The sequence below is a fragment of the Crassostrea angulata genome, chromosome 6 (genome assembly GCF_025612915.1).
Source record: "Crassostrea angulata isolate pt1a10 chromosome 6, ASM2561291v2, whole genome shotgun sequence".
NCBI lineage: Eukaryota > Metazoa > Mollusca > Bivalvia > Ostreida > Ostreidae > Magallana > Magallana angulata.
This window is the reverse complement of record NC_069116.1, coordinates 4,929,414-4,956,931: the sequence shown is the minus strand read 5'-3', so window position 1 is coordinate 4,956,931 and position 27,518 is coordinate 4,929,414. Positions and strand designations below refer to the sequence as shown.

The 27,518-nt window shown below is 37.0% G+C and overlaps 3 protein-coding genes and 1 non-coding gene across 26 annotated transcripts in view; 2 read left to right on the top strand and 2 right to left on the bottom strand.

The window, feature by feature from the left end:
• Nucleotides 1-50: 50 nt before the first annotated feature.
• LOC128189987 (trifunctional purine biosynthetic protein adenosine-3-like) lies at nucleotides 51-13,416 on the bottom strand. The gene is made up of 21 exons (XM_052861832.1): nucleotides 13,282-13,416; nucleotides 10,189-10,336; nucleotides 9,826-9,948; nucleotides 9,215-9,362; nucleotides 8,850-8,961; nucleotides 8,582-8,650; nucleotides 7,724-7,849; nucleotides 6,999-7,086; nucleotides 6,584-6,669; nucleotides 5,857-6,025; nucleotides 5,377-5,599; nucleotides 4,815-5,040; nucleotides 4,376-4,574; nucleotides 3,893-4,141; nucleotides 3,530-3,732; nucleotides 3,218-3,371; nucleotides 2,956-3,063; nucleotides 2,464-2,600; nucleotides 2,078-2,195; nucleotides 1,788-1,927; nucleotides 51-1,550 (listed from the first exon to the last, which is right to left on the bottom strand). Exons 2-21 carry the CDS (start codon nucleotides 10,328-10,330, stop codon nucleotides 1,368-1,370), a joined length of 3,003 nt encoding a protein of 1,000 aa, XP_052717792.1. The 5' UTR covers nucleotides 10,331-10,336; nucleotides 13,282-13,416; the 3' UTR covers nucleotides 51-1,367.
• An 893-nt stretch (nucleotides 13,417-14,309) lies between these two features.
• On the top strand, nucleotides 14,310-20,864 carry LOC128189140 (inactive C-alpha-formylglycine-generating enzyme 2-like). The gene is made up of 8 exons (XM_052860624.1): nucleotides 14,310-14,478; nucleotides 16,779-16,944; nucleotides 17,687-17,846; nucleotides 18,451-18,601; nucleotides 19,157-19,212; nucleotides 19,370-19,454; nucleotides 20,201-20,363; nucleotides 20,492-20,864. The coding sequence occupies exons 1-8, from the start codon at nucleotides 14,310-14,312 to the stop codon at nucleotides 20,667-20,669; spliced, it is 1,128 nt and encodes a 375-aa protein (XP_052716584.1). The 3' UTR covers nucleotides 20,670-20,864.
• Nucleotides 19,593-19,665, top strand: Trnas-aga (transfer RNA serine (anticodon AGA)). Its single transcript has one exon. It is a non-coding gene; the product is annotated as a tRNA-Ser (tRNA).
• Nucleotides 20,865-21,836: 972 nt separating the features above from the next.
• LOC128187022 (myosin-2 heavy chain-like) overlaps nucleotides 21,837-27,518 on the bottom strand; it is a 41,144-nt gene continuing 35,462 nt past the window's right edge. For all 23 annotated transcript variants that reach the window (XM_052857055.1, XM_052857069.1, XM_052857065.1 and 20 more), the window contains 3 exons: nucleotides 26,404-26,568; nucleotides 24,337-24,520; nucleotides 21,837-24,054 (listed from right to left, as the gene is read on the bottom strand). In XM_052857055.1, coding sequence (XP_052713015.1) covers nucleotides 23,794-24,054; nucleotides 24,337-24,520; nucleotides 26,404-26,568 — 610 coding nt within the window. In that variant the 3' untranslated portion in view covers nucleotides 21,837-23,793. The remainder of the gene's footprint in view (nucleotides 24,055-24,336; nucleotides 24,521-26,403; nucleotides 26,569-27,518) is intronic.

Here is a 27,518-nt window from a genome sequence, read left to right as displayed (position 1 = left end):
ATTAATTTTACTTGATATTATCACTTAGAGAATGAAGGAAAGGAAAACAATATAACTACACATCTTTTTAATCAATAAGTAATACAAATGTATAACAAGATGCGCTGATAGGAAAAATAAATCTCTTTGTACACATTGTTCATCAATGAATGTATTGAAATATGGCACTTCATGTTTAATAAGCACTAATTCTTGTAAATAGGTTTATATCAAAGTTACTTATAACTGCCTACCATTTAACTGGAAACATTTACATGAAGACAAATTGCAGGGTTTTCCCACTCACGTTTTTAAATCAACAAGCATTTTAACATTGTAAGCAAAACAAAAAAATAAATCTTTTTGTACATATCAATTAAGGTAAAATATGGCACTTTAAAGAATTGTAAGCACTGGTTGTTGTAAATATGTTTATATCCATGTTACAATTAACAACAATACATTTAACTAAACACAATTACTCGCAGCAGAATTATGGCAGTTCCAAACTCACTCAACAAAGGTGTTTCTTTAGTAATACAAATATCAACTCAAAGTTTAACTTAAAAGTTTCTGAGTATTATGTCTAAATATATTTTTAATACACATATTACAAATAGATATAGGCTTAAATCATGGTTACAACTCACTCTAAGGTCATTGTCACAACATAGATCTAAGGTAAGGTCATGGTCATAACCCAGATCTAAGGACATTGTCACAACCCAGATGTAAGGTCATTGTCACAACCCAGATGTAAGGTCATTGTCACAACCCAGATCCAAGGTCATTGTCACAACCCAGATGTAAGGTCATTGTCACAACCCAGATCTAAGAACATTTTCACAACCCAGATGTAAGGTCATTGTCACAACCCAGCTCTAAGGTCATTGTCACAACCCAGTCCTAATGACATTGTCACAACCCAGATCTATGGTTATTTTCACAATCCAGATTTAAGGTCACTGTCCTATTCAAAGCCTAAGGTTAAGGTGCATTGTTTAGAAAAATCCTAAACATTCATAGATAATGACAAGCATTCATACATTGTATAAGAAGTCAAAACATTAATACTAGATGAATGAAAATTGTAACAAAACAAATCAGAAGTGGTTTAACAACAATGAATACAAAATTTTTTGTTCAAAAACAACATCTCCTTAATAAACAAGTGAGAGAAATTATGCATACATGTACATGTATATTTAAAGCAGTCTGAATAATTTTAAAAATACTAGAAACTTGTAAGCATCTTCTGAATTCCTTTAAATCAATTTAAAGAGAAATCTGTTATTATCATGATTGATTCGATGCAGTACAAATACATGAAGCACTGAGTATATGTGTGATGAAACAGTTTCTTTCTCTTGTTGTCTTTGGCCTGTGTCTCACTGACTCCACTCTATGACCCCGTCCTTCAGAGTGGCTTGCCCACTTGCCACTAGCTCCAGCGCGAGCGGAAAGGCTTTATGCTCTACCGTCTTCACCCTCTCAGCCAATGAGGCGACGGTATCCCTGGGATACACAGGTACCGACTCCTGTACAACTATGGCGCCTGCATCCACTTCCTCCTAGTCAACAGAGACCAGATCAAGAACCCATTACAGGGGGTTAATACAACATTCCTTTGATTTTTATTGGCCATTAAAGAATAAAAAAAATTCTGAAAATTTGTTTCCATATTTTTGTTCTTGAATTCTTGGAAAAATATAAAATTTATTTTGATAAACTCCTTTTTTGGTGCCTTTACATGTACATGGACATGGACACCAAAATAGATTGTACAGGATTATTTTCCACTAACTTACCTCTACAAAGTGGACAGTGCAACCAGAGATTCGAACTCTTGCTGCGATGACTTGTTCATGGGCGTTGTGCCCCTTAAAGGCAGGCAGCAGGGAGGGGTGAATGTTTAACATGTGTCCTCTCCACTTCCTTACAAACTCTCCTGTACAGAAACAAAATAAGAAATCAACTTAACATTATTTTATTTAAATACATGTAGCTCTTATTCTAACCACATGTACTTAGTTAACATATTAGTATTACATGTATATATATGCATGGACAATCATTTATTGACCACTAATACTCTTACCAGACAGAATCCTCATGAAGCCTGCCAGACAGACAATCTCCACCCCGGCTTTCCTCAGACATCTGTCCACCTCCATATCAAACTCCTCCCTACTCCCAAACTCTTTGTGGTTTATAACCTGGCAATGAATCATCGGAATGCAAAAATGTGGAAAAGTCAGCAACAGGGAAAAGTAAAGAGGTGATGAAAGGTCGGCCAAAATATTAATCAGGTGACAGGAAAAGGTCAAAGATCAAGCAGTGATAGAGAAAGGTTTACCGGTAACAAGCTTAAGAAACGGCAAAATTTCTGCACCACAATCTATCTAGCAGATAACTGAATACTATAAAAATGTGACAAAACCTTTAAAAAACACTTATTAAAAAAATAAGTTAACAATGTCTAACTTGAGTTTGAATTCCTGCTTTCTGAGCGCGCTCGATGCCCTGTACCCCAGCCTTGTTTGAGATCACTAGGACAATCTCCGAGGAGCAGTTGTTGTTTACTCCATTAGTACTGTCAATCAAAGCCTGAAGGTTGGTTCCTGAGAATAGAGATTAAACGAAATACTCAAACATTTTATCTAATCACTAGTACCTGGGTACATGTATTTTAAATTCAAAGGAAAAGTATATGAGAAAAGTTATACAATAAATTCCTAATTAAACGTGAGGAATTAATATCCGCATAAAATCGCGAGAAGCACGCCTCGCAGATTTTAAAATCTCACCATTATCTTCTGAGAGTTGGGAAATATAAGAAATATGGATAAATGTTCTGTGTTCGTGATTTTATATTCTCGCATTTGATAAAAACAGCAGGATAGCGGAATTAAGTACTTGCGTAATATAAGGAATTTACACAATGCAAAACCAATGATGAACTCTCCTCCAACATACCTGATCCTGAGATGAGCACTCCAACTCTTCTTTTGCGGGAGACACTTGGGGCTTTCCATGAATTGGTCAAGGCGAGCTGTAGATTCTCAATCACTACCCTCCTTTCACCTACAGAAGACAAACATGATTTGGTTACTTCTGCATATACAGTTGTTTTTCTACTTCTAAGTACAATAATTTTCATAATTATTTTCATTCTTTTGTTGTTGATAACTAGATCTTTACAAAAGCTGACTTCATGTGCATGTTTCCATAACATTACCTTGTTTTTCACAGAGTCTCCCAATGACGTAGGCTGTTAGTCCCGAGGTCACTAGTTGTTGGAGAACGGTTTCTGTCACGGATTTGTCTACAACCAGAACACCTCCAATTCCACAGTTGAATGTGAGACTCATCTCAGAGGCCTGGATGTTTCCCTGATATTACAGATAAAACCATTAAATATCATTCTTTCCAAAATAAAAAAAACCCTTTTTTTTCTCTTGATAAAGTAAAATGTAGCTTCAGGTACTTAGCATAGTACAATTTAAAATGAGAAAAGATTAGGAAATGTAAGTGCTTGAATTATTCTCACTTTATGAGCCAGCCAGCCAAACACTGGAGGTACGGACCACAACCCGGCATCAATCTGAGCCTTCAGGTTTCCTGGCAAAACACGTGGAAGATTCTCCATCAAACCTCCCCCTGTGATGTGACAAAAAGCTTTCACATGACCCTGATGCATCAAAGGCAATACCTCCTTCACATAAATTCTTGTTGGCATCAGAAACTCTTCTCCTGTAATTCAAGAAAAGATTCATTAACTTTTACAATAAAAATTTGATTAAATTTTGTTTGTCATGGAGTAACAAAATTTCGTAAATAGAAAAACAAGTTTGACAACCAGAACTGTTATAAATATATCATAAACCTTAAAATGTCTAGATCTTCGACATACCAAGAGTCTTTCCATTGTTGAAGGGGGAAGGAGCGTCATAGCCAAGCCCAATTCTTTCCATTACTTTACGCACCAAACTGAACCCATTACTATGTAGACCACTAGAGGGCAGCCCAATCAGGTTATCTCCCTCTTGAATCTGTTGCATTCTGGGAAGTAGTTGGCCTCTTTCAACTGCTCCTACTGCAAATCCTGCCAAATCATAGTCCTCTCCTTGGTACATCCCAGGCATCTCGGCAGTTTCTCCACCTGGCAAGAGATGATTTACTATGTAAATGTACATGGAACTTCTTAAAGGCATATACATCATCGTCTCAAGCCAAGGTTTTGTGTCCATTCTATTTCCACAGTTTGTGGAAATAGAATGGACACAAAACCCGAGCCTTGAGACGATGCATATACATGTACTGTACAATATTTGTGTATTACATTTACATGTTCCAAAACAATATATGTAACATAAATGTCTGGTATGAGCCTCACCCACTAGGGCAAAGTTGGCCTGTTTACACCCAGTGGAGATCCCTCTGATGACTTCTTTAGCTACGTCCACATTCAGGCGACCTGTGGCAAAGTAGTCCAGAAAGAACAGCGGCTCTGCACCGTGCGATAAAATGTCATTCACACACATTGCCACCAGATCTATACCAATTGTGGAATGTTTTCCCATATCCTGGGCAATCTATGATAAAAAAAAAATATGGTGTTGCTCTGATCAATTTTACTTAAAATGTGTGTGCATAATTTTGATTTTCTTCTGAAAAAGAACAATTTGAATTTCTGAGGCATTTGGGTAAGTACAGTTTACAAAAGCAAACTAAATTTATGCTACCCAGTACTTATTACTCACCAAGTGATATTTGATTATTAACTAAAGTATATGTACGCACAAACAAAGTTGATATAGTATGACCTCCTATACCTTGAGTTTGGTCCCTACTCCATCTGTTCCTGACACCAGTATAGGGTCCCTAAATCCAGCAGCCTTGATGTCAAACAAAGCACCGAAGCCACCTAGACTAGCGTCACATCCTGATCTCTGAGTGTCTTTAGCCAATGGCTGGATTGCCTTGACCAAGCTGTTCCCAGCTTCTATATCAACACCAGCATCTCGGTAAGAAAGATATGTCATTCTAGATAGAGGCTTCCTAAAACATACAAAATGTACAATAAAACATGCTAATAACGACGTGCCAGTGATGAAATGAACATGAAATAAAGTCACTGGGAATGAAAATCCCTACACTGTAAGCGTCAGTTCATTATAAGCATGTTTGCTTTAACTGTGTTTTACTGTACAGAACTGCATTGATACTGACATAAAGTTTCAACAAGCACATGCACTGATATTCCCCCACTCCACCATATTACTTCTTTAAACCAATGTCTAACATGCTGGACATTAAACTTTGGATAGAAAGCATCTTCTTTATCCTTTACGTACTATCCCACTACATTCACAGCACTGAGTTGATGGTCCTTACCTCTCCAGGACCCTGAATCCTATGTCAGATCTGTGATAGGCGCCGTCAAACTGAATGAAACCTGCCCACCGCTGAGCATCTGTGCATGCTGACTGGAGGTCAGAGTTCATTGCTACGACAGCAAGGACACGCCCCCCACTAGTGACAATGCTTTGTTCCTGCTTAGTAGTCCCTGCATGAAACACTAGAACTCGAGGGCCCATCTTCTCCACCCCATCTATACCTGCAACAATCAACAAAATCACATAACGTAAACATTCGAATCTTTATGGATTTCCTTTCATGCCTTTTCTTCTTATAAACAGTTCATATATATAACAGTATTTAAATTAAGTTATTCTTAAAAGAATAACTTAAAGTTTATTATTTTGAAAATCAGAAGGCAAGCCCAGTAATATTTCTAAATTTCTCTGTAATTTTTTTTTATCGACAAATGAAATAACCATACAATGACATAAAATCTATGAAACATTTGTATACCACTGATGGGTAACCCTTTCTTGTACCCCCCGGGGTAACCCCCACTGGCCAGGACCACCCCTGATGTGTACAGGTCACGCGTGAACTGAGGGAGATGCTGATGGAGAGTTCCCTCCACACAGGCAAGGCAAATCTCATACAGGTCCGACTCCAGTAGTGGCAAAATAGACTGAAAAAGCAAACTTAAGAACAGTATAAAGATAACACTTGAAATAAGAAAATACCCCGGTACACAAATCAAACTACAACAAACCATCTGGTTAGACCTAATGATAGGTATGCACATATTTATGGGATCATCAGAAACTTCATTTTCGCATCCAAAACTATTTGGGACTTATTTCAAGTGTTACAAGTTAACAATATGTTACAGGGTTGTCTCTAAAAATTGATGTAGAAGGGAGAAATAAAAAAGTAGAAGGGGGTCTGGGGGTCTAGCTTATAGCTAGATTGTGTTTGGAATGCAAAAGTAGCCGAGTAAATAAATCACTTTAGGCGGGGGAATTCCCCGCCCCCCGGGTCTTAGAGACAACCCTGTGTTAGTACCAGTTTACTGAAATGCAAACATGACTTTTGACTGAATTAATGCTAAAATGGACAATCTATTGAATCATACACTCGTGCACATAGTACTGAACACAGCATTTAATCTGTCTGACATGTGAGGTGTTCGCCAACGTTAGCTCTATGCTCTTCATAAACCAGTAATGGAGTTTGACATCCCTACCTGAGTTTCTGGGTCACCAAACCGGCAATTAAACTCCAGGACTTTGGGTCCAGAACTTGTGAGCATGATCCCAGCATACAGCACACCTACAATCACACAAAAGACTGTCAATAATCTCTGGTCAATGGAGGATAACTGCTCCTAAAATATGAACATCATCCATAGGACTCTGATACGCTTGAACATGGAGATTGACATCTTGGTATCATTTGTTACAAAACAAAGACCATCAGAAAAATCAGAACTTATTTATCCAAACTATCAACCAAAACTGTTAAACAAAGAAAGATACCATCATCATTATCTACATTAACACTTCTATGCTTCATGCAGTGTTCATGAACCTCGGAAATTTAACATTACATGACTTGTATTCATGCCCAGTTCTTATATCTATTGGATATTTATTCTTTACCCACAAAAGGGAATCCCTCCTTCTTCATCCCATCCACAGCTCTCTGTAGCACTGCCTGTCTGACTGTATCCAAGTCTGTTTCTGATATCTATGGTAACAACAAAACAATGTGATATCTAGAACAGCCTGTCTGACTGTATCCAAGTCAGTGTCTGATATCTATGGTAACAACAAAACAATGTGATATCTAGAACAGCCTGTCTGACTGTCTCCAAGTCGGTGTCTGATATCTATGGTAAACAAAACAATGTGATATCTAGAACAGCCTGTCTGACTGTCTCCAAGTCGGTGTCTGATATCTATGGTAACAACAAAACAATGTGATATATCTAGAACAGTCTGTCTCCAAGTCTGTGTCTGATTTCTACAATTAAAACAAAACAAGTCTGTGTCTGATTTCTACCATTAAAACAAAACAATGTGATATCCACACAGCCTGTCCGACAGTTTCCAAGTTTGTCTCTTATATCTATTGTAAAAACAAAACAATGTGATAACTTAAACTGTCTCCTGTAACAATTCTACTAAATACCTATCATACATCAAGAAATAAAAGGAATGCAACTGTCCAGGCAGACTGCAAGCAGGCATGTTAAAAATAGGAACCTGTCTTATTTTTTCATGGTTGTTTTACCAATTTAAAGTTTTTTGAAGACCTTTAGAATTTCTTTATACCAATAGGAAAATTAACTTACCTACAGTTAATTTGTTCTAAGCTCACCTACCATTGGATAAGGGCAGATGGCTCCCATCCCCCCAGTGTTGGGTCCACTGTCTCCATTGTTCAGCTGTTTGTGGTCCTGAGCTGGGGGCATCATGGCTACAGTGGTTCCATCAGAGAAAGCCAGGCACTGTCAAAGTATTACATTGACTTCATAGAGCAAACCAAACACAAACAGGTATTACAAGTATTACATTTAATATAGTAGAAAAAACACCATGGTTACATTGGTGCCATCAAAGAAACTCAACCGCTAACAAATGTCAAGTTTTGAGAAAGTTTTACAATAATGTCATAAAACATTATGGATATGGTGGTACCATTAGAGATAGTTAGATATTGACAATGTATTACATAACTGTCACAGAACTAGCCAAGCTCTGACAAGTTACATGTTTTACACGATATAGACCATCAAGGATGAAGTGATTCATTGATGTCAACAATGTCTACATCCTAGATGTAGCAACAAGATATAAATAGAGGTACTACATTTATCAGAAAAATCCAAGCTCTGACAGTTACATTTCAGTCATTGAGCATCATGGATACCCGAAAGTAAATCAGAGAAAGCCAAGCACTGATGAAGTATAGTACCGTATTAAATATCAAATAGAGGCATTTCAAACAGGGAATCCATAGATTTTTTGCATATGAATCATAGTTATTCAGAAGGAAAGAAAGGTTACAACCATGAAATTGTTTTCAATACAAATATGTTAATGGCTACTTACCTATAGTACCCTATGTCATACAACAAAAGTTAAAGGATAAAACTATTACAAAGACTGTAAAATAGAGAATTTACAAAATAAATTCCATAATTTATAATCCAATTTTCCAGTTAATACCGGGTACTCACCGACACTTCATCACCTGTCAGGAGCTCCTCCACTACAATTGTCTCCCCTGCGGCACCAAACAGCTTATTCTACACAATAGTACAGGTAATTCAATAATTTAACAACCAGATTTGATTCATGTGAATAGTTCTTTCTACAGTGCTGGCTATACTGGTATGTCATCATAAAACTTAGCATTTTGTAAAACAGTAAATAGAATTCAAAGCAGCAAATATTTCTGACAATGATTTTTTAAAATACTGCTATTTTGAAGACAAGAGCTCTCACATTAAGCATGTCCCTAGCGGCTTGGCAGGCCTCCTCCCTTGACTGGGCCACAACCACACCCTTCCCTGCTGCCAGCCCACTGGCCTTCACCACTAGGGCAGGGTAGTCGGCACTGCAGAGAGAAAAGTACGGGAAATCTGAGCAGCATTTTAATGATGGCAAAATACTCAAAGATGTTAAGACAAACAAATTTCAATGCTTCTGTGTACCTACAAAATCATGAAGCAGTCAAAATGAGGAATATATTGATAGCTTGATATACATAACTCTGAAATAGGATAGATGGCATGAGAAAACAGTTAACTATGCATTCACGAAGATACCAAAGCATGCTACTGGCACTACAGCTACTCCTAATATCTTACTTGTTGATGTGTTGACACGCTTCACTGGGGTCACGAAAGCTGCGGAATCTGGCCGTAGGAATGTTATGTCTGGACATGAACTCTTTAGAGAACTCCTTACTAGCCTCTATCTGGGCAGCCTTAGCACTGGGGCCAAAACAGGGGATTCCTAGCCCAGGGAGGAGTGGAAGAAAGACAAGGATAACAGGGAACAAAGCATAGAGCTCTCACAGGGATGGTTGTAAGTTTTCAGGTTTGTATCATAACATTTAACAAAATATTTCACATATTTGACAATTAACAGCAAATTTAAGTGTAGTCAAATCTGTTGTTCATATATAAAGTTGAGACAAAAATATTGAATTAAGGGTCTCTAGAACACTTAAATACTGTCATAAAAGTTGAGCTTCCATAGTGTGATAAGAATTTTCTCTGAATTCTATGACATATAATTATCATGAGGCTCTCTGCACTTGCTTTAGGGAGCATGCATAAAATAATGAAGAATAGATACAGTATATAAGAAAGAAGAAAGTAAGGATATGCATTTATGAAAATACAATGACTTGTGTTGTTTTTACAAGTTGTTGTGACTTCATTGAATACACTTTTCCCGCTTTATGATTGGTTACCTTGACTGTTTAGGTGGTCAGCTATGCCGGCGGCCAGAGGGTCCTCTGGACCGACCACAACCAGCGCCACAGACTCTCTCTTACAAAAGTCCACCACTTCCTCAAACTTCTTCAGATTGAGAACTATAGAATACAATAACAAACATCAAGGCCTACTTTATAATGATGATGTAGTTCTGAATTTATTTGCCTGCAGGTTTGAAATAATTGTTGTCATTTAACACATTCATGAAACATTTTGTTCCATTGATAAATATTATACATGTAATTATACAAGTAGGGGTTTTATTATGAACAATAAAAATCATCCAGTACATTTTAAAAGAATGTTTCTGGTGGAAATTTTGGAGAAGCAGTACTTACCCACATTGCTAGTTTTGGGACTGCTTTCTGTTCCAGCATTCCCGGGGGACACATAAACATGTCGGACATTTGCAGATTGCGTAAGTTTCCATAACAATGCATGTTCTCTGCCTCCCCCTCCTAGTACTAAAACTGTTGCCATGATAACCTAAAATGACAGAGATACTGGTACACAATATCATACAGAGCGCCATTTTGTTTCACAAAGTTAACTCGAACATATTTTGTATATTACACCTAAACTCCATTATAAACTTTCCAAGATTTCAATCTTCAGTAATTTAGATGAAAAAAATAAACAATGCCTGTCATTTATGTTACCCAGGTGCTTTGACAGCACATACTACTGGTTTTATATATATCCTATCAAACATTTAATTAAAAAATAACTAATCAAGGAGTCAGCCTTTTAGATACTGAATAAAGAAGTTCATAATTAACATTTATAAGAATTGAAAAAAAAAATTCTCAGAATCACTTTCATTCAGCTCGGATATTTTTTGAGGACAAAACTTTCATATGTATGAACAAGTGAAAACCTGTCAATGTGACAGCAAACCAGGTTTTCTTTAATGTGAACTGTATCAATAATCCATGTCAACCCTGAATTGATAAACACTACCTACTGAATCCAGAGAAATGGAGTACCCATATGCAAATTTTGCCCAAAAAATTATTAAGTTCAAAAGCTGGTATTTTTTTTTCATGAATTATCAGAAATCAAATTCCTAGCATATGCACACATCTGATATATGTACAATTGATCTGCAAAAGAACAACTTCCTATATCTTGAAAACTGTAGGAGGAGTTCTCCGTACAATAAGGATACCCTATATGTGCAATATTTTGCCAAAAAATGACCAAGTTTAAAAGCTGGTATTTCTTCTATTGAATTATCAGAAATCAAAATACTACCAATATGCAAACCTCTGATATATGTACAACTGTTCTGCAAAAGAACAACTTCCTATCTTGAGAACTGTAGGAGGAGTTATCCGTACAATGAGGGTACCCTATATGCAATATTTTGTCAAAAAATTACTAAGATCAAAAGCTGGTATTTTTTTCCATAAATTATCAGAAATCAAAATCCTAGCAATATGCACACATCTGATATATGTACAATTGATCTGCAAAAGAACAACATTATATCTTGAAAACTGTAGGAGGAACAATCTATACAATAGGGGTATCCTATATGCAATATTTTGTCAACAAATTACTAAGATCAAAAGCTGGTATATATGTATTTTTTTAATAAATTATCAGAAATCAACTTCCTACCTTGAAAACTGTAGAAGGAGTTCTCCGTACAATAAGGGTACAATATATGCAATATTTTGCCCCAAAATGACCAAGTTTAAAAGCCGACATTTCTTCATAATTAAACTATTAGAAATCAAAATCCTAGTAATATGCACACCTCTGATAAATGTACAATTGATCTGCAAAAGAACAACATCCTATCATAAACTGTAGGAGGAGTTATCTGTACAATAAGGGTACCCTTTTGGCAGCCCCCCACCCGTCCCGCCATTTTCACCGTTTCAATAACTGAATTTTTCCGTTGGAAAATCACGTAAAAATTCTACTGTACACTAAACTTGTGACGTAAAGCCCAAATTTGCCTGATGATTTGAGTAGGCAGGCAGATAGATAGAATGTTCTATTGTTTCAGATGCCCTACAGATCTACAGACCCAATTTAATGATAGAATTCATTCCCTTTACTTGCTTCGTGGCAAATGAAAGAAAAATATCGCATTGTATCTCGCCTAAATTTTCATATAAATAGTATAAAATACCTCCATTGTTGCTCTTTAATAGTTCCATTTTACCCTTATATTGTTTTTGCTACAAAATCACTACCATTTAACATCATGTTGAAAATCTGCCATTTATGTTTGCCATATTGATAAAATCAGAAACATTCCATGTGCCATTTTTGGCAAAATGAATGGAAAATTCAAATGTTAAAATAGTGTAAATGCTTTGTTATGACCCATTCAATAATATTTAATATTTTGTGGACTTAACTACATACATATGTTCAAGAAGGTTTGTAATAATATGTTAATTTTTGCATTTTCCTCTGCAGATTATTTTTAACAAACTAAAAATTGACGCGGAGCAGATCTGCTTTGGGGCTGCTACAGTGCGAGTATATGGGAAGAATTCTTACTGTGACCTGAGCCTAGCCTGGTCACAGTTAGATTATTCTCTTTGTACTCTGTACCAAGATATCCTTGATTCACATTTTGCTTATTTTAATTACTGATAGTTATAAATACCTCAGGATTCGAGTGTTGTTCATTCAAAAATAAGAAAAATTTCCAAGATTTCTCTGTTGAAACGCCTCCTTTAGCCTATCAGGTTTAAATACATGGCTAAAAAATGTGATGTCTATCAGGATTCTGTATTGCAGCAGCCCCGGATAATAACATTGAAAAATTGTGTGAGCTATTACAAGTGATCTTCGAAGGGAGAAGAGGTGTACACAATTCCCATAAATCTGTTTTTGTTCCTGTGAATTTTTCCAAGTAAAATATGATAATGTGTCAATTAAGATATCTTGGAAATTTTCCCTTTCATCGATTTTAATTGCAATTCTTTCACAGGTATGTGTTTTTTTAGTAAAATTCAGCCAAATCGGCTGCATAAATATCTTCGGACAGACTATAGCAGGTAAAGGATCCAACTGTTTGTGTTCTCTCTTAAATAAAAATCTGTCTCATCTCTGTTTTATCAAAATAATCAGCGCTAAAGTGGTCCAACGATCACAGTGTTTACGTATATTACCTGGTACATCGGAGCTCACCAATTAGCATTGATGTTTCAATGAGAAAATATGGTAAATGCACGCGCGGGAGCATGTCTTTCAAATCATGTTTTTAATTAAGTTAGAAGCATAAAATAACTATTTAAAATTACACAAACTTCACACCTACGAAGCAAAAATGCTTAAGCAAGGGCTTGAATTCTAACTATGTATTTAAATACGTCCATAGTTTTATAAAAGTTTTCGTCTTCTATTCGTACATGTACGCGACAATGACCGTGTCAAATTCACAAGCAATAGCAGAGCATACTAACCTAGTGAGATTCACGTAAAATACTTTAAAACAGCTGTCAGTGTTGATGTAGCTGTCACTTTGCAGTGTGATAAATGCATAGAAAGCACTTCTCACGTGTTACAAAACGGGGAAAATAACTGGAAGTCGATATTTGAACACTAACCATAAAACCAACAAGAAACTGAGAGTTTTTTTCCGAGTCAGCAAAATTTCATAAAAACTCTTAAATACCAAAAGGATTTTTAATTTCAAATTGATGCTGCTACATGTATATTGTTAATCATTTATGAGATCATTCGTGCATACAATTTAAGGTATCCGATCCATAATAGCCTCAGATTCAATGAATCTGGGTGCATAACAGATATGTATGGGCTTAATACTCTGTATACTTGGACATAATTTTCCTATTTAAGAGTGGAATGTGTGCTAATTAATGACCTTTTCCTTTTTTTTGGAGAGTTGTCCCCCTTTGCTTTTATTCTATAAAAAATTAATTCTAAAAAAAAAATACACGGTATAAAATTTATTTTTATTAGTGTTTGTATTCCTAATGATAAAATACATCTTTCCACCAAAGCATTTTTTGATATTCGTAGTAATTACTTTTTTAATTTAAAAAATGTGCATGTCTCCATAGACCTTAATGCAATTTTCATTAATTAATTACTGCTTAGTTAATAATATTTTTGAAAATTTCTCTCGGTAAATCTTTTTCTACTCTTAAATGCTTTCTTTAAATATCAAAGTATTAAATACATGATGAATATTCAAGGTTGTAAAAATTTGGTCCTAATATGGATCGGATACCTTAAATCAAATCACTATATTTGTGAAATGTACATGATATAGATGTGTCTCTAAGACTTTCGTCGATTTTCGTCTCAAACTACTGATTGTGTTCAAAAGAAATAATAAATGAAGAAATCTGCTTTTAATTTTTGTCACTTAGTTACTGGTATGTTCGTCGCTTTCAACGTCTTTTCGTGCTTACAATAGTTAAAATACAAGATTTGATGCATGTTCACCCAATAAATTGATTATTTGATGGCGATGATGAGAGTTGACGATGGGCAGAGTTCGATCGGTTTTCTGTCCACGTGGGCGCCAGCTGTCACGCGCCTTCTCCCCAACAAGATGTCCGTGTCTCGGAGAATCCTCCTTGCGGTGGTCTCTCTGCTGATACCAGTAGTGACCCCACAGAGTATCTCACAAAGTAAGAATTTTAAACTTTAATTATATTTTAGGGGTCCAGAAATTGAATTACATGGTATGAGTCTTTATTGAACTGCATTAATCTTATGTATTCTTTCTTATACACTCATGAATAATAAAACACTGCAACCCTTTAACATACTTTACGTCTGTCAAAAGATATGAGGTTTACACGTTTCACTGCTTACAATTGTGTGCCTAAATGGATTGTGCTTTTGTGTATCTGATTTATTACTTGCATGCAACTGTGACTGCCCTTTTGACTGCCACTGTAACTGTCCTTTTGACTGCCACTGTATAACTGTCCTTTTGACTGCCACTGTAACTGCCCTTTTGACTGCCACTGTAACTGCGGTTTTGAGTGACACTGTAACTGTGGTTTTGAGTGACACTGTAACTGCCCTTTCGACTGTCTCTGTAACTATCCTTTTGACTGCCACTGTAACTGTCCTTTTGACTGCCACTGTAACTGTCCTTTTGACTGCCACTGTATAACTGTCCTTTTGACTGCCACTGTAACTGTCCTTTAGACTGCCACTTTATAACTGTCCTTTTGACTGCCACTGTATAACTGTCCTTTTGACTGTCACTGTAACTGCCCTTTCGACTGTCTCTGTAACTATCCTTTTGACTGCCACTGTAACTGTCCTTTTGACTGCCACTGTAACTGTCCTTTTGACTGCCACTGTATAACTGTCCTTTTGACTGCCATGGTAACTGTCCTTTTGACTGCCACTGTAACTGTCCTTTTGACTGCCACTGTAACTGTCCTTTTGACTGCCACTGTATAACTGTCTTTTTGACTGCCACTGTAACTGCCCTTTAGACTGCCACTTTATAACTGTCCTTTTGACTGCCACTGTATAACTGTCCTTTTGACTGTCACTGTAACTGTCCTTTTGACTGCCACTGTATAACTGTCCTTTTGACTGTCACTGTAACTGCCCTTTTGACTGCCACTGTAACTGTCCTTTTGACTGCCACTGTAACTGTCCTTTTGACTGCCACTGTAACTGTCCTTTTTGACTGCCACTGTAACTGTCCTTTTGACTGCCACTGTATAACTGTCCTTTTGACTGTCTCTGTAACTGCCCTTTTGACTGCCACTGTAACTGCCCTTTTGACTGCCACTAAAACTGTCCTTTTGACTGACACTGTAACTGCCCTTTCGACTGTCACTGTAACTATCCTTTTGACTGCCACTGTAACTGTCCTTTTGACTGCCACTGTATAACTGTCCTTTTGACTGCCACTGTAACTGTCCTTTTGACTGCCACTGTAACTGTCCTTTTGACTGTCACTGTAACTGCCCTTTTGACTGCCACTGTAACTGTCCTTTTGACTGTCTCTGTAACTGCCATTTTGACTGCCACTGTAACCGCCCTTTTGACTGCCACTGTAACTGCCCTTTTGACTGCCACTGTAACTGCCCTTTCGACTGCCACTGTAACTATCCTTTTGACTGCCACTGTAACTGTCCTTTTGACTGCCACTGTAACTGTCCTTTTGACTGCCACTGTATAACTGTCCTTTTGACTGCCACTGTAACTGCCCTTTTGACTGCCACTGTAACTGTCCTTTTGACTGCCACTGTAACTGTCCTTCTGACTGCCACTGTAACTGTCCTTTTGACTGCCACTGTAACTGTCCTTTTGACTGCCACTGTAACTGTCCTTTTGACTGCCACTGTAACTGTCCTTTTGAGTGCAACTGTAACTGCCCTTTTGACTGCCACTGTATAACTGTCCTTTTGACTGCCACTGTAACTGCCCTTTTGACTGTCACTGTAACTGCCCCTTTGACTGCCACTGTAACTGTCCTTTTGACTGTCACTGTAACTATCCTTTTGACTGCCACTGTAACTGCCCTTTTGACTGTAAATGCCCTTTTGACTGCCATTGTAACTGCCCTTTTGACTGTCACTGTAACTGTCCTTTTGACTGCCATTGTAATTGTCCTTTTGATTGCTACTGTAACTGCCCTTTTGACTGCCACTGTAACTGTCCTTTTGACTGCCACTGTAACTGTTGTTTTGACTGCCACTGTAACTGCCCTTTTGACTGCCACTGTAACTGCCCTTTTGATTGCTACTGTAACTGCCCTTTTGACTGCCACTGTAACTGTCCTTTTGACTGCCACTGTAACTGTCGTTTTAACTGCCACTGTAACTGCTTTTTTGACTGCCACTGTAACCGCCCTTTTGACTTTTTACTGCCACCTTAACTGCCCTTTTGACTACCACTTTGACTGTTCTTTTGACTGCATGTCACTTACTAGCTGTCACTGTCCTATACGTTCTAGTTATACAAGAGTATGACCACCTAGACTACATGAAGGTCATCAAGGGAGGGAAGTTCCTGACCGGGATTAACGACCCCGAGTCTGACAGCGGCGAGTACCCGATGCAGGAGGCCGAGGTCAAAGCGTTCTACATAGACACCCACCCCATCACCAACGCTCACTTCTGGTAGTATATTCTTAGCAAAGACTACCATCTAACATCCTTATATCGGATTTTGTGTATTTATATTGTGGCTGGAAATAAAGAGCGCTTTATTCTATGGTTTCAAAGTTCGTATTCATACTCCATATTATATAAAATTATACATGTACTGCGCCGTGGTTTTTTTTTTTTAAATAAAATTTCATGCTTATATAGTGAATGGAAATAAAGGTCGAGTGTTAAGACGTACTATGGATTCATACTCAATAACTTTAGAATAATATATACAGGCACATAACCACATTTTCTTTAATTTACAATAAAAATATTTACACCCCCTTTTTTTAAAAGTGCTAAAATTATGAATAAGGACAGTTCACATGCAGGTTAATTTTTTTTAAACGAGGCAATATCCCCCCCCCCCCCCCCCCCCTCCAGATTAGGGTTTGATTGGTGAAGTTACTTTTCCCACCCTTTTCTTTGCTTGTCAGGGCATTATTAGTGAGAGACCCCTGTCAAATACGATGCTTTGTGGCCGATGTGTTAGGAAAAACATGTCTCCCAAACGAACACTTATTCTGACTGAAAATTAATTATATTTACGTATTAAAATCGATCCTCTCCTGCTTACCTTTGGAAATTGTGGTTGACTAGCTAGATTTTTGAAATCGGAGGAAGGGGGAGACTGTAATTCATAAAATAGTGTTACGTTTATATAGCTATATGTAATTTTTACATTGCTTTTATCCATATTTTTTGTAAATAGGAAGTTTAAGGAGGCCAAGCCGCGGTACGTGACGACAGCGGAGCGCCAGGGCTGGAGCTGGGTCTTGAAGCCATTCCTGTCTCCCACCGCCCGGGATCAGGCCAGGAATGTCCCGGAGGGAACCTGGTGGGTCCCCGTTAAGGGGGCAGCCTGGAACAAGGTGACCAACACATCTTAATCAATAACGGCTAATGGTTTTCATTATTTTCCATCCCAATAAAAAATTATGCAATATTTACATTTTCCAGTGTCTTTGTGATAACACTAAGAATAAAATTTGTAACGTATAGTCCATTACAATTCATTGATGACGCGATTGGGGTCCAAGAAGGGGTTTACATAATCAAACAAAATGAAATTAACGTAAAAATATGAATAGTTTAATATCTACATCAAGGTGTCAAAAGTATGTCAAGAAATCATTCTTTGATTTTTATGAGGTGATCAAATACGATAGGGCGAGATCAAATCTATCACTGGGTTTGATCACCCCGACCGTATTTAATCACCTAATAATACTTAGAGAATGAGTTCATATTCCTTAATAGATTTGTTTCCGTGTGCAATATTTCTGTAAGTGATTTTAAAAATCTTATATTCATCTTTAGTAGTTTAGTGTTTTTTAATTTCTGCCTTATAATACTGAATATATGAGTACATAAATCTAGTTATAAAGATTGTGACAATGCCATTAGAATCTACTAAGAACACACCTGTATATGATACACGTATACATCTTGACAACGTTCTGTATCTCCCTGCAGCCCGAGGGCCTGGGATCCACCGTCAGGGACCGCCTCGACCATCCCGTGGTCCACATCAGCATGGAGGACGCCAAGGCTTTCTGTACCTGGACGGGAAAACGCCTACCCACAGAGAACGAGTGGGAGTTCGCGGCGCGTGGAGGACTCCAGGGTGAGATTTGAGACAGGTCTCCAAAGTGAAAGTGAGATCCATATCCAAAATGGGACTCCATGGTGAGAGGGGGACTTAAATGTAAGAGAGGGCTCAAGGATAAAAGTGGAATAGGACTCCTACTTGAAAAATATGGGACTCCAGTGAGAAAAAGAGGGAATCCAGGATGAAATGGGAACTGAAAGATTGAGAAGAGATTCTACATAATGTACACGTACATGGTGAGAGGGGAATTTCAGGTTGAGTGGGAGAACCAAGGTTGAGAGGGAAGACTTAAGGATAAGAGGGGGAACTCAAGGGTGGGATTGGGACTCTAGGGCGAGAAGGGAAATCTTAGCTGAGATCGGGACTCCCGGGTTAGAGGGTGACTCCAGGGTGAGGGAATACTCCAGGGTGAGGGGGAGCTCCAAGTTGAGAAGGGGACTTATGGTTCAGTGGTGGATGTCATGATGAGGGGAGTGACTCTAGGGTTGTGGGGCTTAAGAGTGAGAGGGGACTTGAAAACAGTCAAATTGTTACACAATAAATAATAATTTATTTTCTATCATCAAACAGGCAAAATTTATCCCTGGGGTGATCGATACCAAAAGAACAGGACCAACCTCTGGCAGGTAAAAACTTTCAGATTCTACTGCATACTCCCACATTTTTTATATCTGATTATCGTGCAATGAAAAGCATGATTGCAAATACATGTATATCAAATTTACAAATGAATACGAGTTGTTTTGAGGCTGTAATAAAAGGAACTGAATAATACCATTGTAGGGGAAATTCCCTGAGGGTAACACAAAGGTAGACCACTGGGAGGGGACATCCCCCGTAGATTTCTACAGGGCACAGAACCAGTTCGGTGAGAATCTATGCATTGAATTTCATTCGGATATTGTGGATTCTTCAATTTATGATACATAAATATTATACATATATAAAACAAAGTTAATGAGGAATATATACTGTAGTAGTTGGGGCTATATGGACTATGGATATCGGCCTGGATAGCTCAGTGGTAGAGCTCCTGACTAGAGTTACAGGGGTCCCGGGTTCGATTCCCGGTCCAGCCACTTGCTTTCAATATTCCTCCTTTTCTATTACATTTGGTGCCATGTCCAGGATATTTAGACAGTCAGACCGTTTCAAATACCAGCGCCATATAGCTCTGTTAGTAGAGCACCTGACTAGAGATTTAGGGGGCCCGGGTTCGAAACCCGGTCTGGTTTGTCATTATTTTTCCCATTCCGTTACATTTGGTGCCGTGACCTGCCCCTGGAACTTACAAGTTAACTCCTGTCAGGGGAAGAACCTGGAGTGATTTTCGAGGGCGAAGATAATTTAAGGAGGGAGGAATGTAGTAGTTGGGGCTATGTGGACCTGTGGATATCGGCCTGGGTAGCTCAGTGGTAGAGCTCCTGACTAGAGTTACAGGGGTCCAATGTTCGATTCCCGGTCCAGCCATATGTTTTCAATATTCCTCCTTTTCTATTACAATATGTACCATGTGTTGTTAGTATACAATATGTGATATGAGTACTACAAAGTGTTGTTTATGCCAGCCAACTGTGAGCACAGTATATGTATGCATAATGCACCGTGTTGTAGGTCTGTACGATATGTTGGGAAATGTGTGGGAGTGGACGTCCACTAGGTACTACGACAGAGTCGTGGACAGGAAGCTACAGGAAGTGATGTATGTGGTGAAGGGAGGTTCCTTCATTGACAGCAGGGAGGGCCACTGTAACAGAATTGTTAGGACAGCGCAGAGGTATTAAAAATAGCAACTAATCAAAACCAGAAATGTCTTGATAACTCTTTAATATGGTTTTTTGTTTTGAGTGTTTGTTTCTTGTATATCATTTAAAATTAAATTAATTTTGGGGGTTGTTGTGTTAGAATGGGTCTACAGCCAGACTACACAGCTCAAAACGTTGGCTTCCGATGTGTGCGCAGTGCCAAAGCCTACTGGGATCTCCATGGACACAGAGACTTACGCCGACCGTTCATTGGGGACAACAGACCAGACCCCCGGGTCAAGCGACAGCCAAGGCACCACAAGAAAGATGAGCTGTAGAGACTGCATCCCCACCCCCGGGGTCTCAGACACTGTAGAGGATCTCGTCACTAGGCACTGTGATGTCACAGGACTACTGACTATCTGATCACAGAGACAATGGGAAATCAACCAATCAGAATGTAGCATGTGATATTGAAGTTAGAAATAATGTAAGCTTGATGACATTGTATAGATAAATACAAAATAATTTGATTTTTTTGTTGTCTTTTGTTTTTGGCAAAGTTTTTTTTTGGCAGAATCATCATTATAGCTAAGAACATGTTATCCCGGCTGAAGATTGATAGCTTGTACTGTATAATACCAGTACATGTATAAATCCAATATGATATATTACAGCTATATGACTGTATCTTTGTAATCAAAGTACTGACGGGAGTTGATTTTATCGATTATTATTTCTCTAAGAATCAACGATATGTTATTTTGCTTGGCAAGTAGTTTATAATCTCTATTTGAATTACACACATTTTTATAATATGAATCCTCGGACTTTTCCGACAAGAATTTCGAGAAAACCTCTTATGAATCATGTTGTGCAATATTTAAAAATAGAATTGATTTCATCAAACTATGTATCGGTATTCGAAATATTTCAAAAAGTGTATGGATCCAACCAATAATGAACTCTAGTCTCGTTCAACCAGATGCTCGGCTGTCTCCGTTAATCTCCGACAAGTAAGAGATACCAGGTCACGTGATAGCTTGATGATGCGACCTCTAAATATAGACTGACTCTCTGCTTGTCGGAGATGTACGGAGACAGCCGATGGTTAAACGAGACTATATTGAACTCTGGCGTAGGAATACATACGACTGCAAAAAACTTCTAAATTGTTCGTACTATTTAAAATCTGACTATTTCTTAGGTATTTATAAATAAGTTTCCTTAAAAAAATGCTTCAGCATACATTACATCGAATTTATCGATTATTTTCAAGACCTAACTCTTGTCAGCAGTGATGATTTGTGCTTAGGTCTAAACACTGTTTCAGTTTCGGTTTGCCAGAGTAACTGCATAGGAGAGTTGATTAAAATCAACTCCCAAAAACTGAACTGCAAAAAAATATAGCCCACAAAAAAGAACAGCCCTAACTATCCAAACACAGAGCATCATAAACAGAAGAGGACATCCTCTAGTACATTAGTTATCAAACACAAAAATAGTTGACATAATATATAAATATTTTATTTTCTTTATAAACATTGATGAGACAAATGGACTGTTTTCTGGTGTTTCTCACTGATGACAGTAAATGCATGGTATACAAATAACAAGGCACCAAACTGGCTCGGAGGGTTGACCAGCTGCCTCCAGTGGAAATATCTTGTGAGACAAGCGAGATGGAATAAATATAACATTGTCCAGATTAGAGAGACAGAAAAAAAAAAAATTGTATTGACAAGTAAGACGGAAAAGCAAAAAGATCCACCTGCCAATCTGCTGCTGACAGACTGACAGAATGAGAATTAGAACAAATATCTGATACAGAGATAACATTAAAAATTGTCTCGAGTCTGTGACTCGCACACTAGACTAGACAACCGTAAACATTGAGTAACACAAGCGGACGGAATCTACTCCAAAAAGTATATAAATCTGGTGAAATTGTAACTCGGTATCACAGCTTTAACATAGGAATGTATCATAATAAAAAATCTACTACAATGTGTATTAACTGATTATTTTCTGTTTACATATCTAAAAAAAAAAAGGAAATATAAAACTCAAGGATATCTCTCTACTACAACGTACAACTACACAGAACTCTGGGTAAGTCTGGCCGCTTCCTTACAAAGGCAAGGAAGAGGACAGGGAGGTTCTCTATGATCCTACCGATTACATGTATCTACCATGTATCTACTGATTACATGGATCTACAGCTACAGAGATGTTACAACATGGTGATGTCACAAACCAATATATCTACTCTACACGACATCATAATCTACGTCTACTGAACAAATAAAAGGAATGCTCTTTTTTAAAGTCATTTTCACCAGAAATGAATTGGTTAACTTACACTTGTTTTTGTAAATTTAACTACAATTATAAATTATTTTTCATAAAATTACCATTAACTCAATAACAAGTACAACCCTGGAAAGCATTCTGACTACAGTACATTTTAAGATTTCAAATAACTTATATGCAGGGTTTGCTTTAAAAGGAAATAAATAATAAATATGTATTTAGAAATCTTCGAAAGCAAGTAGATTAAATTCTGTGAAAGCAGTTTTATAGCTTTATCCTCATCATGTGCATTGCACTGACTGTTCAATCCCCTAAACTACAAGCTCTGTTCATAGTTTCATTTCTGGGTGACATTGGTAGAAATTTTTCTTTGAAAACGAAAAAAACAAAACACTTCACAAAGAAAAACCCCACACTCTGCACGACTCCAACTAAACATATACGACAAGCCTATCCGAGAGATCAAAAACCAACAATGTAATGTACCGTAAATTATTACTCTTATAAAAAAAAATCTCTGAATATTACAATTATTGTATTTTTCTACCAATATTAGCTACAAAAAGGTTCACATTTTCGCCATGGACAATGATATCAAATATTAACTTTACAGAGACATACAATGGGACGGACAAAGATACAAATGGACCTATACATATACAAATTCGTAGGGACAAACAGACACCGGCACATACAGACAACAATATCGAGGCCCGAGTGCTCTTTGTATATCAGCTAGATTCACATCACTTACTGCATTTTTCACATTTGCATACATAGATCAACAAATGAAAAGATATAAATGCCTGTTATTTACCACTGATGATTTGGATGAATCTGATGAATAAGATGTATTGTCTCATTCAAAAGGCAACTACATGTAAAAGACTACATAAAATAAGTTAATTATCACATTTTATAAATATAAATGAAAATTTCTTAAAAATGAAAAATTACAATATATAAAAATCTAATTTTCTACAATAAAACAAATGAAAAAAAGAAAAAATGGCCTCAATAAAATCACCAGGTGGTGGAAATACTTGTCAGTATTTGGCATGGAATGTTTTAAATTGTACGTCAATTTGATGGTTAAAATGGCATTTTGATTATTAATAATCAATGACAATGGAATGGTTGACTGAGTCATTAGGTATCAAACTCGCGACTGTACGACTCTTCACTTCCTGTCTCCCCACGATATAAATCGACAGCGTGACTATGAGGTTCGAAGCTTCGACTGAGGTAGTTATTTATTACCATGTTGGAGGATTGCGTATTGCGATAACCCAGGTACGGCTCGATGTACGGGTCCTGTTCGTTGACCCAGCTGGAATCCACGCTATTCCCGATACCACTGGTACCCCCCGTCAGGCTGTGAGGTCGGCTGTCTGAACTCAGGCGAGACAACTACAAATAGCAATACAGAGGTTAGCATGCAGTACCCTTCAAAGGGAAATATCATATATCATTAGCCTCATCTGAAACATAACGCCTATTCTCTCGAATTTGAGTGAACAATGACTGTTCATTATTATTTCATGAAACCAATAAAACATTTAAATATTGATGGTAATTTTTAAGTCATGATGATTTTTACGGATACATTACTCCGTAAGGTAAATATTTCATTTGACATTTATCGGATAATTTAGCCTTAAGTATGATAAAAATGTGGTCTCTTGAACTTACATGCACGTCTTTACCAGAGAGTTTGTATTCTTTGAGCAGCTTATCTAATCCCTGCTTCTGTTTGGTGATAGAGTCGATACGATCTTGCAGGCGAGAATTCTCCTCCTCCAAGAACTTGGTACGGACTTGCAGCATGGACACCATTCGTGTCTTCTCTCGTACGGCTTCCTCCATATCTGACAGCCTGCAAGAAATTTGACTCGCTGAAAAAGGCCACCACAAAGAAAAGAATTTAGTCATCAATGGTTAGGAACACCTCACTGAAACTTGCAGTAAATCATGTTGATTTATTAATATATATCAGATAAATTGACAAATTATTTACCATGCAAATTGCGATTCAAATTCATCTTTGATAATAATTATATTTGAATCAAATCATTTATAGAATTTAAGAAATCCATGTGTACTGCATAAGTTTCTTTGATGTGGAAAAATGAAGTTATAATTGCCCATATGACAAAGCAAACGAAAAACAAAAAACATAATGTGGAAAAACATGTTAAATGGATAAATATAAGCATTCCCATCGTGCACATTTGAAGATGCAGTTACTATGATACTTATACCAAGGTCAAAAACATATTTCTAATTTGACCCTCTTTGACAAAGTACTAGCTCTAATAATCTCCTTGACAGCATAGGAGACATACACAAAGCAATCAGAAGATGCCTGCACTAAATAATGAATAATTGTATGGAAATTATGTATTCATTTATATTAAATATTTGTTTACACAATATTAAACTAGCATTTTAATTGTGTTGTGCATATTAAAAGCTTGACAAGTGATTTCTAACCGTAACGGTGTATAGAATTTTTTTTAAACAAATCTTAAACTGCTGAAACTAGCCCACACTAACATCTAATGATAAGACAGTAAAATAAGTATCACCTAGATAAATTAGTAGCTTTATTTGTAGTCTAAAATATGAAGTGATTAAAATTCCAATGCATAACATGTCAAAGTGTCAAAACATCACAATTATCTATAAAATAGCTATGTGAATTAAATGATGCACACATCACAAACAGATGGACGGACACACAAAAAGTGATCTTGATGTGTCTTTAAACTATACAGATAAGTTTTGATACAAATCCATTCAGACATATGTATAACTGAAGTCATGAAAACACTGACATTTCAGAAAGGAAATGGTGATGAGGTGATACAATGTTAGGGAATAATGCAAAAGTAGCTGATATTGACCTTAATTCTTCCTGAATGGACCTGGAAGTAATATTGGTCTTGACTTGCTATAGATGTAATAGTATCCACAGAATGAGTGATGGAGGGAGAGAATAACACTAAATACCTGCCATATCCTTGTAGAGCATCAAAATACATCCTAGTTTTATAACCTAGATTTTTTTGGGGCTGCAAATAATTATTTTGATTGCATTTCCCAATTGTCTTAAAATAATTCAAATTTGTAAAGGCTGATTTTAATAATGGCACTGTTAAACTTTCCTTTAGCATGAGTTTTGAGCATGGAATAATTTCTCTGAATTTATTGGGCCTTTAACTTGAATCATTTGAATATGCATACGTTATTTTTAACTTTCTAATGTTAATCATTGGAAATCATTAATAGTGTTAAATGTTTGTGTCTGAGGTACAAGCACGATTTATGACTGAAGTTGTTTGTGGATTGAACTTCTGACAGTTAGCACCCTCTGTAATAACTTGAATGAGTTCTATCCTGATTTCAGTTTTAATTCTCAGATCATCAAAGGCATACAATTACTATTTATTTTTGGCAAGTCTTTCTACCTGTAAAATCAAATCTCCTAACTGTTGAGCTATGCATGAAAAAAAGCTAATGATTGTGACCAAGGTCAAATATAAATGACAAGCATATTTTAGGTTCAGGGCCAATTTGATGATTTTTCATTTTCCATAACTTTACCAAGTTTGAGGCATAGTCCAGGACTAGGATTTTTTACCCTTGCCCTTTCCTTGACACAGTATGCCACTGAATGTGATAAAACATCAGTTATACTTTACAGTGGTGTCTGAGAATCTCGTGAGATGTGAGTGAGATGGTAACTAGTGTACGTACTGAGACAAATATTCCCGCTTCTCGCGGAGCACGGTCTGGTAGTTCTTCTCCATTTTCTCTTTCCAGTCCATCTCCTTCCTGAGCGTGGATCGCGTCAGCCTCAGATCGTCGTCGTACTGGCGGAGCTGCTCCTGCATACGCGTTCTCTCCTTGGAGTAAAACTCCCTGTTTGTATAGAAACAGAAATTATCAGTTTACAACTCACCCAGTCAATGTATAAGGTACATCAGGGTCCCAGTGTAAAATCTGGTGTAGATTTTGTACAGAAAAATATGTGTCACCATTATCCACATTATATCAGGCAGAATTAGTATCTTAAGTTTGTACATCTTACTTTGATCACTTATCTGAAGTTTCATTTATCCTCAAAAGGCAGTGTTTAAATGAGTTGATGGAAATTGGATTACAACATTGATCAAATTAAAATTGCAATATTAACCAATTATACACATTACAAAGAAACATGTACATAATAAAAATATCAAACACTGAAGTTGTAAACACTTTACAGAACACAACCACAAGCAGAGAAAACTTTTAATCCTGAACCATTATAACAAGAGCTTGGACTTTGGGTAGTTGTGTCAAAAAGCAATGTGACGTATGCCTGTCTATTTCATTGCTGGCCACTCAGCCATGGCTCTTTGCAATCAACACGATTTGTCTGGCTTTTGAGCTAAGACTACACAATCGGTGGATATTTCGCTTGAAAACGCGTCATTTTTAACTTGATTTGATGCAAGAAAAAGATAGCTACCGGTACGTTCAACCGAAAGTCCAAGGACTTGTTAAAATGGTTCTATCACAGAAATCCATAGAATTCTGTCTGCAAGGTATTGTGCTTCACAATAAAATGTTTAGCTGTGCATAAAAAATCAAAATCAAAAAGTAATTGATATCAAGGAGTTATACTTAAAAATATAATGATAAAATTATCAAGATTTCAAAAAAAAAATGATGTAAGTATTACAAACTTTATTATCCTATTTAATTAAAAGCTATTTCAATTAGTACAGTTAACTACCAAATATAAAAAAAAAATCATTCAAACATATTCAAATACTGCTGCCCAGGAAAACCCTTGATCCTGCTACTAGTATATCCAATACAAAGAC